The 13,909-nt window shown below is 39.2% G+C and overlaps 1 protein-coding gene across 2 annotated transcripts in view; it reads left to right on the forward strand.

The window, feature by feature from the left end:
- PTCHD4 (patched domain containing 4) overlaps positions 1-6,975 on the forward strand; it is an 83,858-nt gene extending 76,883 nt beyond the window's left edge. For both annotated transcript variants that reach the window (XM_027641187.1, XM_027641186.1), the window contains exon 3: positions 1,265-6,975. In XM_027641187.1, the coding sequence (XP_027496988.1) occupies positions 1,265-2,898 (1,634 nt within the window). In that variant the 3' untranslated portion in view covers positions 2,899-6,975. The remainder of the gene's footprint in view (positions 1-1,264) is intronic.
- Positions 6,976-13,909: the final 6,934 nt, after the last annotated feature.

Genomic DNA, 13,909 nt, shown 5'->3' on the forward strand with positions numbered 1-13,909 from the left:
TTCTTATCCAAGCCCAAACTGGTGTTTGTATTTGTTGACCAACATTTTTATTTGAAAGCCAAGCCATTTTGGCTCCTTTTTTTGAATGTTAGTATTTTTTATTTTCCCCCAAATTGAAATTCTCTAATGGGGGGAAAAAAAATTATGTATATGTGTGTGTGTATATATTTTTGTCAACATATGCATTGTAGGAATGTGTATACATAATGAATAACTTTACTGGTTAAACCTAAACTAAACTAGTTAAACTAGTAAGATCAGATTCTGATCTTTGTTACCATTCTGTCACAAAATTTAATAGTTGTAGACTTCATAGATTGTGACTGTGATAAATAAAATGAAAATAAGTCTGTATTAAGCATTAATTTATTAAAAAATCATACCCCAAAAATATTTCTCAGACTGGAAAATGAAGTAAGAATGTGTCATGGAGCACTAAGCAGGTCTGACTCTTCTGACTGTCCTCTCACGTGAGCTAAGGGAATTCCTTGTCATCAGGAGGAGCTCTGGATAGCCAAGAAAGAAAGAGACAGAGGAGTTATAATCATAGAAAATAAACACATATGTTTTCCAGGCAATCAACGTGGACCAGTGACTTAGCCATTACCACCAGCATGTCAACTTTCATATAGTGTGAAAACTTGTGTACTATCACTCAGGAGTTCCAATCTCACTCAGTAGAGAGAGAATCATGATCCAAATTATTCTGGTTATTTGTACTTACAGTATAATTTCTCCTCTATCCAGCATGAAGAACCAACATGTTCCCACTCATTTCTCAAACAATGCCTTTAATTTATACTCTTTGGAAGAAAATGTTGTTACTTGTATTTTTAAGTGTTTCAAATTGAATCCCTTGAGCTTTGAAAGATGTAGTGGGAACCACAAGGAATTTCAAGAATGAACCCAAGGCTTGAACCAAACTTCATGTTCTCCTATATTTACAGTCCCTTTGGGAACTGATTCAATGTCCATTAAAATCAAGGAATGTCTTTTAAACGTTTTTTCATACTTTCTTTTCTGAGCATGGAGAGTCTCAGAATATCATGCATGTTAACTGAAGCACCTGCATATGAATTCTGGTATCCAGCTTTAGACAGGAAATTCACAATTTTCCATTTGTTTAACTGGAGACAAAAAAAAAAGAACAAAACTTAGCTGACAATTTTTTTTTACTGCTGGGGGACGAAAAACCTGCAGGATGACTGGACCATCCCCCCCCTTACATATATGCACATGTATACACTTTGTTTTCTCATTTCAGGTCATGGAACCAAAGGAGTGTTTGAACTTCTTTCAGGATGGCGTCGAACCAGAGAGAATCTGCCATTCAAGGACCGGGTAGCAGATGCCTACTCAGATGTCATGGTCTCCTACACAATGACAAGCTCCTTGTATTTCATAGCCTTTGGCATGGGTGCAAGCCCTTTCACCAACATCGAGGCTGTAAAAGTCTTTTGCCAGAATATGTGTGTCTCCATTCTGTTGAACTACTTCTATATCTTCTCCTTCTTTGGCTCCTGCCTGGTCTTTGCTGGCCAGCTGGAGCAGAACCGTTACCACAGCATCTTCTGCTGTAAAATCCCTTCAGCAGAGTACCTGGACCGGAAACCTGTGTGGTTCCAGACCATGATGAATGATGGCCATCAGCACACTTCCCACCACGAGACCAACCCATACCAGCACCACTTTATCCAACATTTCCTCCGAGAGCACTACAATGAGTGGATTACCAACATCTATGTCAAGCCATTTGTGGTGATACTGTATCTCATCTATGCCTCTTTCTCCTTCATGGGGTGCTTACAGATCAGTGATGGAGCCAACATCATCAACCTTCTTGCCAGTGAGTCTCCAAGTGTCTCCTATGCCCTCATACAGCAAAAGTATTTCAGCAACTACAGCCCAGTGATAGGCTTCTACATTTATGAACCTCTGGAGTACTGGAATGGTACTGTGCAAGAAGACCTAAAAACACTAAGTCAGGGGTTCAACACAGTGTCCTGGATTGAACAGTTTTACCAGTACCTTCGGATGGGTAACATCAGTGCAACCAACAAAAGTGACTTTATCAGCATCCTCCAGAGCTCCTTTTTAAAAAACCCAGAATTCCAGCACTTCAAAAATGACATAATTTTCTCCAAAGCTGGAGATGAGAACAACATAATTGCTTCTCGTTTGTACCTTGTGGCCAGGACTAGTGAAAACACACAGAGGGAAGCAGTGGAATTGCTGGAGAAGCTGAGGCCACTCTCTCTTATACAGAGCATCAAGTTCATTGTGTTCAATCCTACTTTTGTTTTTATGGACCACTACGGTTTATCAGTAACTATGCCTGTCCTGATTTCTGGTTTTGGCATCCTGCTGGTGTTAATACTGACCTTTTTCCTGGTTATCCATCCTCTGGGAAATTTCTGGTTAATTCTCAGTGTCACCTCAATAGAGCTGGGTGTCCTTGGCTTGATGACCTTATGGAATGTAGACATGGATTGCATTTCTATACTGTGCCTTATTTACACTTTGAATTTTGCCATAGATCACTGTGCACCCCTGCTTTATACATTTGTACTTGCTACTGAGCACACCCGAACTCAGTGTATAAAGAACTCCCTCCAAGAGCATGGGACAGCCATTTTGCAGAACGTTTCTTCTTTTCTTATTGGGTTGGTCCCCCTTCTCTTTGTGCCTTCAAACTTGACCTTCACACTGTTCAAATGCTTGCTGCTTGCTGGCAGTTGCACATTTCTGCACTGTTTTGTTATTTTGCCTGTCTTTCTAACTTTTTTCCCACCTTCAAAAAAGCACCACAAGAAAAAGAAACGGGCAAAAAGGAAGGAACGAGAAGAGATCGAATGCATAGAGATTCAGGAGAATCCTGATCATGTTACAGCAGTCTGAAAGGTTTAGAAAAATAATAGTATATTCTCTTTTTAAAAAAGTGTTGCACAGAGATGCAGGGAAAATAGAGCAAAGATCTCAGCTGCTTGTGCTGGCCAGGTCTGACAAGGCAAAGGAAGATCAAGAAGGGGTATTCACAACACATCAAGGTGCAAACTTTTTTTAACAAAAATAATGAAAGTAAAATAATCTCAAATGTTTTCTTTGAATCCTCATTCTCCACCAGGGAAGAGGCTGTTGGTCATTAAGTCTTTCTGAATCTTAAACTGTAGCTCTAATGCAAATTGCTTAATTTGTCTTATGTAGGCCTGAAGCAAGGGGGGAAAAAAATAGCTACCATTAAGTAAAAAGTAGAGGAAAAGGCAGATTTTTTTGATAAAATTTTCTGTGGAAGAGAAAAAGAAACAACATTTAAAATGGGAGAAAGTTACAAGACCAAGAGAGATTAAAAATGCCATGGCACTCTTTTGCTAATTTTCTTGAACAAGTTCGTTAAGATGAAACCTATGCACTTGGGAAGTAAATGTTTAAAACAATCTAAGCCAAAGTACTTCCCAATTCCAGTATACCATATGTATCTGTAACACCACAGTTAGAGCATTATTGCAAATAGGGTTGGCAAAGCTGAGGGATAGAGGTACTGTTTATATAGGAGAAGAAACAACCATAGCCATTTGGAAATTTAACATTCAGTTCCTTTATATAAAACATATCATTGTTATCCCAAGGTCACAGCTGGTAGTTAATACCATACACACATTTTAGTATTTCTGAATTGTGAATTTCCCCTTGAACTAACAGATCTCACAAAATTAACACAGACTATCACCCCTGCAGAAGTGTTTGCAATTCCTGCAGTGTAACACTTTTGAATTCTAATTTACCAGTGTTGACATGAAATACTGAGTATTAATCAAGCAGGAGCTTTAAATGTAATGATGGATTGCATATCACAGGCATAACATGATCAGGTAACAGCTGAGTCAGCTCTGGAGCACCTGCACAGTATTATCAGTATATATTTGGTCCAATGGATGAAGGAATGTGTTTGCTGGTCCCTGCAATATGCTGCAGGAAGTGGGATTTTCCCCTTCTTTAAGCAAAATGTCAGTCAAATAATTGCCACACACACACACACACACACACACACACACACACACATACAAAACCTTGTAAAGGTTTGCATGGGGCTGGATCAACACCTAGTTCTAAAAAGACAGATTGGTCCCCTTTCTGGTGAAATGTCTTTTTTATTATTATTCCTAAATATTTGAATGTTCATCATCTGCAACATAAGGTTTTGTTATGGCAGTTGAAATTTCACAGGAGAGTGCAGTAAATCTACAGTTACTCTGTGACACTGGAAATTGTACTGTAAAGGACTATGAATGACTTTCTCTGCTTTGTAAACTATTCAGCTTAGTAGCCCAAGGGAAGGGATGAAAACAGATCCAGCCATTTCAGTTTGCTCTTGGCCCAGTGCTGCACTGGACCTTGCCATGTTGATCTCTCCTTTCAGTATTTTAAAAGGGCTTGCTTTCTACTCTCTGGAATATGGTATAGCATCACCTCCATGAGTAATGTCTTCCTGAATCTATAGTATCCATGAGGACACTATGTAAAGATATCACTATATGGAGTGTTTATGTCTACTTTGTATTACTTGTGGGTACCTTTAAAAGATTATCTGGAAGCTGTTTGCCTTCCAAAATGTATATACATGTCTATATGTGGCTGACAACTCAGTCTCAAGCCTGCAGAGTTTGCTGATGAGGGTGTGTACATATGTTTTACTAAAAAGCTCTCTGCAAGACATTAATTCTTTGCTATGTGATATGTTTCACCTCTTCCTACTGTTTTGTGATTAGGGAGAGCCAGAAAAAATTCACCTGCAGCACAAAGAAAAGCCATTTGAATGCCAGTTCTAATGTTCATGAGCTGCTTCTGTTTCCAAGGAATGCAATTTCACCTCCTCTCTATACTTTCTGTACTTTGCCATTATCATTTGCCAAAAATGACCTCTGTGTTTTAGGAGTGGTCAAAGCTCTTAATTGTTTGAGGAAACTTTTGAGTGCAACAGGTATTAAAGAAAGATAAACTTTCTAGGAAGGCAAAGCTTCCAAAGTTTGAATCCAGACCTCAACTTCAGGGGTAGACAGATCAAGGTTACCGGTTTGACCCAAAATATTCAAGGGCCAGCTGCAAAACTGAGATCTAAGTAGTTTAGTAAGATTTAGGAGCAAGGGATGTTTTAATGTTGAGTTATGGCTCCCATGTGTCTCTAATTGGGAAGTATTTACTGACCCTGATTTCCATCTTGAAGACATTGTGCAATATCGATCCTTTTTAGAACAGCCCATTATGAATGTCAAGCTTCCCATTTCCTCCACTGTCCATGCAAAACCTGGATTGTTGTAGCACTGTGACTCTTGGTTATCACTTCTGGAGCTGTTACCTGGGAAATTTCTGGTCTTCTTTTGTACTGCCCAGATGCATCCTGGGGCTGTCTGTCATGGACTGTATCGAGGAAAATGGCACTTTCCAAAGCCATCACAGCCAGAATTCATCTCATCTAACTCCAGACACTGACAGTGTAGATGATTATATCTGGACTTCCTTTATGGCCATGAGAGAAGGACAAACCATTCTGATCCCTTTTTTAGGTTGTGCATTGGGAGTAAAAAAATCACACTTTTTCAAATGCAGATTTCTGTCCATTGGTGATCAAAGAAGCTCAACACAACTAGTTCAAACACAGACATGGGCTATGCAGACTCATCCAGAGATGGTGAGATTAACCTCACTTAAAATGACCAAATATCAAGTGAAAGAGCAAAGATAAAAAACATAGAAACTTACCACCCAAGCTTCTATTTTAGGGATAAATCCCAGGAGTAACTCAGCTTAAATTTTATGTTTTGCTTATGAGGCTTTTATGCAGAACAGATTGTTTAAAAATTGTCCCTGGAATTCTCCTAGCAGAGAATGGTGAGCCAAGAAATTAGATGTCAATATTGAAGGTGTGCTTACATAAATGAACTAGAGTTTGATGAAGTGTCACATCAGCTCACCTCAACATCACACACACGCAGGAGCACTTGTGTAACAGACACCTGATATATAGATCACACACTGGGACTAGAAGCCTTTTATTTCCATACCAATGCAAGAGTGGAGCAGAAAACAAACCAGATCTTCCATGGTTGTGATTTGTTACTTTTTGACAACCATTTTCCATATCCATCAAAAAAAGGCCAGTGCAGCTTTTACTTCTGCAGATACACTGGTCTCGGTGGAACAAGGAAAGCTTTCACTTCAAACTAAAAATAAATTATTTTCTTCTATAACCCAGTTCACACTGGAATAATTTTGGGATGGATAGTCCACATTATTTAATTCCTTCTCCCTTTTTTTGCTTATTTTTCTTTCAGTCCATTTTAAAAAATTGTACCTTTTTCTATAGAACTTTTCCAGCTCAACTAGAGTTACACCTTTGAAGAAAGGGCATAGCTCATGCAAAGGAATTTGACACTCTGATAAATGCTGCATATTTTTTTCCCAGTTATCATAACTCCCCTGAAATATTGCACATATTCCTTTAATGTCTGATTTTATATATGGTCTAGATAATCTACCAAGAACCCTCTATGCATCTCCTGCTTTGTTTAGTTTCATTCCCTTGAAGTATATTGGTTTGAATTCATTGTTGAGATAACTCTGTTGAAGTCAGCAGATTTATTACCATGATATATCTGACTTTGCATGCTTTCTATCCAGTAAGAAGTGAAATCATGACAAATGAACCTCTTACATTGTTGATGTGCTTGTTGAACAATATATCTGGTTATGCTCTATAGCCATTGTTGCATGCTGCATTCAGGAGGCTGCAGTGAAGGTATATTTCTTGACACTTTCCTCTGTGGGCTACTTTGCCCTTGATCTATTCACTGTCTTTTTTATTAGAGTTAAGTCTTCAGCTCTATAGTGCAGTACTTGATATAGGTTTGGATTAGATTTTTGGAAGAAATTCTTTGCTGTGAGGGTGGTGAGGCCCTGGCACAGGTTGCTCAGGGAAGCTGTGGCTGCCCCAACCCTGGAAGTGTTCCAGACCAGGTTGGATGGGGCCCTGAGCAACCTGGCCTAGTGGAAGGTGGCCCTGACTGTGGCAGGGGTGTTGGAACAAGATGATCTTTAAGGTCCCTTCACACCCAATCCATTCTATGATTCTACATTTTGTAAATTTATTGCCTAACAAAGCATCATACTTTTTATGGCCAAGATAGGTATGGATTCATGGCACCTTTCATGCATAATTTAGAGTTAAAATTCAGGATTATTGTTCTCAACCTTTTAGTTCAAAAAATTTCTCTTCAGAATGCTAATATCAATTGAAGTTCCTTGAACAAGTCTAGTTCTGAAATTTTCTCCAGTGGGGAAGAAAAGAACCAGGGGGAAGGAAGAAATATACAGTTAAGTAGTTGTGTAATCAGTGTTCTTTTTTCCCCAAAGGCTTTCACTGCTCTACTCTTAATTAAGTCACACTGAGTAGTGACTCTAGCATAATTAAGATTTATTTCAATGGAGTTATTCCATATTTCATTGTGACAAAAGCTTGGCTTATTGTCTTTATGCAAGCACCATGCTAAGTCTCTGATTAATTTTTCAGTAATTATAAACTTTAATAAGTTATTTTTCATTGCAACACTAGGTTTTTGAGTACCTCAAGCTCTCATTTGATGTTCTAGGAAACACTGTAAGGAAGTAAAGTTAGTCAGTCAGTGAGCAAGAGACGTGTTGGGGAAAAGGGATTCTTCACAGAGGTAGCATATACTCCAACAAGGCTTTAAATAAAAAATGATGCTCAGGATATCTCAGATGATTAATGTGAAGTGGAAACCAAGTGAAACCTTTTTGGGAGGGTAGTGTAATCAAATCACAGACAGAAAAAACTTTGATTTTTCTTCCAGAACTTCTTACACAAGCAAGAAGGCATTTGAACAGGGAAGGAAGCTGAATACAGAAAGCAGCTCATCTATCACTTGAAATGATTCATTTCGCTGTACTCTTGCATAAGCAGTGCCACAGACCAAGTTGAGTGCAGGTTGTCCCACCTCAGCATGGGCCTCTTTGTGTCCTATTTTCCACATACAGCAAGGAAGGGATTCCATCTTTGGTTTCACATGCCCTTGGGGAGGAGATTCAGAGCTGCTTCCTTGCCTGACAAAATTGTGTGTGAACGAGAGCTGAAAGATGAACACCACACTGTAAGCCCAGGTACTACATGCTCCCCTTGTTCTCTCCCCACCTTCTCATGAGCAGCAATACCATGAACTGGTACCAAACTCAGTAGGTGCCAGCATTCATAATTTCCCTGGGAGTAACCTGGAATTTGTGACCACAGAGGTTCACAAGCTGATAGATCTCTGACCAAGAAGACTTCAGGGACTTTTTTAGAGGTTTTCTTTGAAACATGCCCACTTCTCACTACAGAGCCTCATACCTCACCTCACCTGCCCAACACTGGAGAGGTGCAACTTGTTCTGACATGGAAGTCAGGTAGAAGAAATTTTTCTGGAAACTTTTGCTTTTAATCCTCAAGGCTTTTCCCAAACTCAAACTTTTTTTTTCTCAAGCATTTCTCCATTTGTTTCAACTTCCTTAATAGCTTAAAAGCAAAGTCTCCCATGCAAAATTTGGATGCTCATCCTACCCACAGTGGTGCAAAACATCATTACTTAACCATGAGGTTGAGGTGGGTTATTGGCTTTCAGGCCAAACACAGGGATTTGTCTTTCCAGCCCAGACAGGCAATCAAAACCCTGCTGAAAACAAGCAAATGTGAAGCAGTTCTGAACTTCATCTTTCCTAGTTCTCTTTGTTTCTTCGCTGACATATCAAGGTGTCCACAACACTATTCTCGTTTTTTCCTGCTTCCTCATTAAAAAAACAGTTTCTCTTTCCCACTCCCCAAGGCTATCTTCCCTTTGCAGCTTCACTTATTTTGTGCTTTATTCTTCTCTGTGTGCTCTCAACCTCTTCAAAATTTCCCTATTTATATTTGAAAATTATGAGAGCATAACTCTGTTGAAATAAATGGAAGATGCCTGGATGCTTTTAAAGTGCAGCCTGTGGTACAGAACTAACTAATTTATAACAGTGCCCAAATAGCTAAATACTTTCTTCAGACAGAAAACTGTCTGTAAGAAAACTTAGAAAATAATTAAGCCTAAATTTCCATTTTTTTATCTCATAAACTTCTACTTCTTATGATTATTTTGCTGTAGGCATTTCTTTTTTTTCAACACACTTTTGTCATAGAAATGTCTAGTTTTTCCCTACTTTTCTCTCTCAGCAACAAAAATAAATGGACATTTCTTCATACCCTCAAAAATAAATTATTGCCCCTGCTTGGAACATTTTGTGCCAATTTTCTGTCCAGAGCATATTTTCCAACCTGAATTATACTCCTGGAAACAAGTGTTCTGGTGAAAATGCTGATATGGCCTTAACTAGAGAAAAATGATTGGTACCTCAACAGTGTCCTGCTTAACTTCAACCCCTCTGCATCAGGCTGCTGGATACTGCAGGAAGTATTCCTAATGTGGATTGATAATGGTCTTTTCCTCATTACTGGTACCACTGTGTGGACAATATCATCTGTATAGTTCTCCTGAGCACACATCAAAGTCTACCCTGCTTACATAGTAAAATCATAAATAGATTAGCACAGCTTTTGCTGGAGAAAGGATATATCCAATATATCCCAAGCTAAGGCAGCGGGGCAGCCTCTAGTCTAAAACTGCTTCTCAGTTTCCCCTCTGTATGTTGGATATTTCACTGAGTTCCTCTGTAAAGGACAAAAAGCATCACTTTTCTTTCAATAAGCCATTTGAGGATAGGACATGAAATATTTTAGATTTAGTCACGGATATAAATTTTTACATAAGAATTTGAATAGAGATGCCAATTGGATAGAGTAAAAGTCTCCGTGAATAGAGAAATCTTAGTCCAAAACATCTTGCAATTCTGGCATGATACTTCTCTGATCTTATTTCCTTTCATCAATGGGGACTGAAGTTTTTCACACTTTTCACAGTGAAGATAATCCCTGACCTACAAAAACATCCTGTCTGCCAGAAGCAGACATTCTCTTGGAGGAAATCCCATTGGTTTCAACTCCATGTCAAGAGAGATTTTGCAGCATCTGGCATAGCAGTGGTGTTAGTATGTTCCTGTCCAGACATAAACCCTTCTTCCCAAAAAGCAGACCCAAATACTAAATATGTACGATAAGTGGAATGTGTGATTTTGCCTCTGTAGAAAGAGGTTCTTGTAAAATTCAGCTCTGATTTTACCATGAGGTGGGAAAGAAAAGAGTGACCAACATTATCAGCCTAACTGCAGTTACTGTGCCTGTGTGAGAACTTCAGAGAAGGCTTATCTAGCTATGAAAGCCTAAACAGTGACAGTATCTTACCCTGAACAAGAATTTGTCCTCTACTCGCTACCTCAGAGAGCCACAAGTGTAAACTACTCTGCTACTGAAACATGATCTAAGTCCTGGGCATGATAAAGTTAGTTGAAGCACAGAGCTTAGGGTGCATGTTCTTAAGACCAAGTGATTCCAGGTTTTGTAGCGACACAGGTATTTAATTAAATGACACTGGAATTTAATCTTTAAAATTATTACCTAGAGAAGTCCCTGGCACAGCTTTGCTCCAGAAAACCAGCTCTCTCTCCAGCAATTCCTGGGCACAGGCTGGGTGCTGGCACAGCCCAGGGACCATTCCCACCAGACAACTTGTTTACAGTTGCTCATTTTTCAGACCACAGGAATGTTTTATAGTATGGACATTGACAGACCACATCAGCCTCCTTTGTGACTGCAAAGCAATCCTGACATTGCCTGATTCACTCACAAAGTTATAACTTTAGACGGCAATGCAGCCTTTATTCATGATGGTATTTTACTTCTGAAGATCTTCATCTGGCAAAGCACTCAAGTAAATGATTTATTTTAATAAAATTCTTCTTTATCACGGACTGGGATATCCTTAAATTTAAGTATGTGTTTAAATACTGAACTAAATAAGAATGCACTTATCTCTGTGCTTCAAGTTAAATAGGATCTTTGAAGAAAAAGAGGCTTTAAAAGAAAAGGTCTTTTTCCCATAACATACTAAATCCTACAATTATAGTAGCAATTTCACAATATATAGAAAAACGGTGCCAAGCACTTATATTTTTCAGGGTTTCAATTTCCCTGATGTAAGACATCTCAGGGACATTTTAGTGATTTGTTACAGTCATACAACACTCAGGCAAGAACAAAGCCTTGCTGAGCACTTTTCCTGGAAAAAAATAGCAAGATATTTGACTCAGAATGAGAATACAGTATTTTATGATGTTAAAGCTCATTTCTAAAAGAAAAAAATGAAACTTTTCATTTAACGTAATTCATTATTTCTTACAAGTGACACTCTGGAGAAGTGCTGGATATGCCTCTTTTATGGATAAGAGAGGAAAATTGATTGATGAAGTTGAATTCAGCTTTGCCAATTAAAAAAAATATAATAAAAAACCCCCAAAAGCTGGCTTTGTGCCTAGTGTAAAATTTGCCATGGCATCATCTGTTGCTTTTTAATTAAATTAAATGTGAACAGTGGCATAAATGGGGCAGAAGTGGAAATCAAATTGTACATGTCCTGGGGCTGCATCTGGTAAGGAACACTTACGTACACAAGGAAAAGAAATCAAGTCCCCACTCTGCAAAACCAGATGCAGCTGCCAAGCCATGACCATTGTGAATAATCCCATTGGCTTCAGTAGAGCCATCAGGATGCACATAAAGATTTGCCCATAAGTCTTTGCCAGTCTGAGGACTGGGATAAACCGATATTCTAATCTGAAAAGGAAACAGAAGCTCTTAAGCCAGAAATTTCCTCAATGTCCTTATAAATGTTCTCAGTGGAACTGATCTCTGCTTCTTCCAAGAACCATGCTTTTTAAAAAACTTTGCCTGAGAACCTAAATTCAATAGATACCACTATAAACATTTAAGAGGCTCATGACAAACAGTGTCTTTTCATGAAAGAAGTCTTCTCCTGGGATGCCTGTAGCCAATACTTTAGGGAAGCACATGGTCAGATGGAAAGGGACATGTAAAAATCGGATATTAGAGGTCTCCTCTCCTAGTCTATAGTCAAAGGAGAGAAACATGTACAACAATTCATGGAGCTCAGACAGTTACTTTAGGATGAGGGCCCTCGCACACATCTGGCAGCAGCAACCGGAGCTGGTGAATAGTCTGGGATAACCAGTTCATACACTTGAGGGCACTTGTATAAAATGGGGTCAGACTAATCCTTCTGAGGCATCTCCATTCTTTATAACTGCAGGGAAAATGTTGAGAAGTCATTTTGGGGTGATAGGCAGTAATCAGTTTGACTGTTCACTTTGTTTGTTGGGGGGTTAAGATGGGTCATCAGGGCTCCGGGAGGGCAGCTGAATGACTGGAGGAGTACAAACAATGCAGCTGTAGGCAGCTAGAAGTCACTACAAAAAGGACTGAATCAAGCAAATTCTGTAGGGAAGATGCAGGTCATTTTTTCCCAACGGTTATTTATTTCCCTTTGCACTTTATTTTAATGTAATGCTTATTACTTTTTCTTTTTTAGCCAGTAATGGTCAGCTTTTCTACCTCCCTTTAAGTTGCAGAATTTGCTTAACCTTTTTTTATATGAATTTAGATTAGATGTTTAATTACTGGGATTTCTCAGGTGTAGGCAACTTTACTATGCTACAAATAAACACCATAAGTCAATATTGATTTTCCTCCCTTGTAAAGCTCCCTCGTTTCTGGAAACTGTTAATATTTTTCAAGATTCTACCATGACCATATTTGTATACAGCCTTTTACTGAGCTTGAAATTCTATACCAAATACTTATGTCTTTTAAAGACTGAAATCTTCAATAAAATATGTTACTCATAAATATTAGAATTTTCCCTTTCTTCAATAGAAAGATATTCAGTATTAATCCATATTACAGGACCATTTTTTTCAGGTTCCTGTTCCCTTACACTTAGTTTTAGAGGAAATGAACAGGTTCCTTAAAGACAAAATGTGAAGCTAAGACCTTGGGCAGCAGCAGGAACAGGCACCTCCCTCCTCACAGGAGGAGCAGGGCATTTCAGGACTTGGGAAGAGTGGGTCAGAGTCAGGGAATTGGCAAACCTGAGCTGGCATATGGCCCCTCACAGACTATCTGCAGATAGACAATTTACAGGTGCCCTGAAGCTATGCTACATGCAAGCAAATGTTTCAGTTTTCCAGACAGAGCTGACTACATAATGGTCTCCCTAGAACATAATCCAGTTCCATTCTTTGCCAAACACTGATGCCAACAGATCCTTTCTCACCAAGTTTTCTCTTACTTTCTCCTTCAGGCTTCTCCCCTCTCCTCACAACCCTGGCAGCTCTCAGCATCTCTTCCCACAGTGGCAGAGTTGGTATTTCAAGATCAAGGCATGGGGCATAGTTTTCCCAGGTTTTCTTGACCATCTCTGAGAAGGCCAAGGACACCTGCCCACACTGAACTCAGCATTGCTCCATGGCTGGGAGATCTGCCCCTGCCTCTATGCAACCACTTCTCTTGTCCTTGATAGTGCAGGAACCAGCATGAGCATCTCTCAGATCCTTGAGTAAAGAGCGAACTCAGAAGGACATATTAAATCATGTATTTTACATTTTGTCTATCCAGTGCAAATGGGAAACTTTGGGTTTTGCCTTGAAGTCTCTCTTCTATCCTGAAGTCCTGGTCTGTGGGACCCTGTCTAGACAGAATGTACTGGACTAAGACTCTGTCTTTACCCATGTACTTGGTTGCCTTTCAAGTGAGAACAGGTAGAAAACAGAGACCAGGAAGTTCTACCTGAATGCGAGGAAGAACTTATTTATTGTAAGGGTGACTGAGCACTGGAGCAGATTTCCCAGAGAGGTTTTGGAATCT

Source organism: Corapipo altera, unplaced genomic scaffold, assembly GCF_003945725.1.
Source record: "Corapipo altera isolate COAL_440 unplaced genomic scaffold, ASM394572v1 46, whole genome shotgun sequence".
Taxonomy (NCBI): domain Eukaryota; kingdom Metazoa; phylum Chordata; class Aves; order Passeriformes; family Pipridae; genus Corapipo; species Corapipo altera.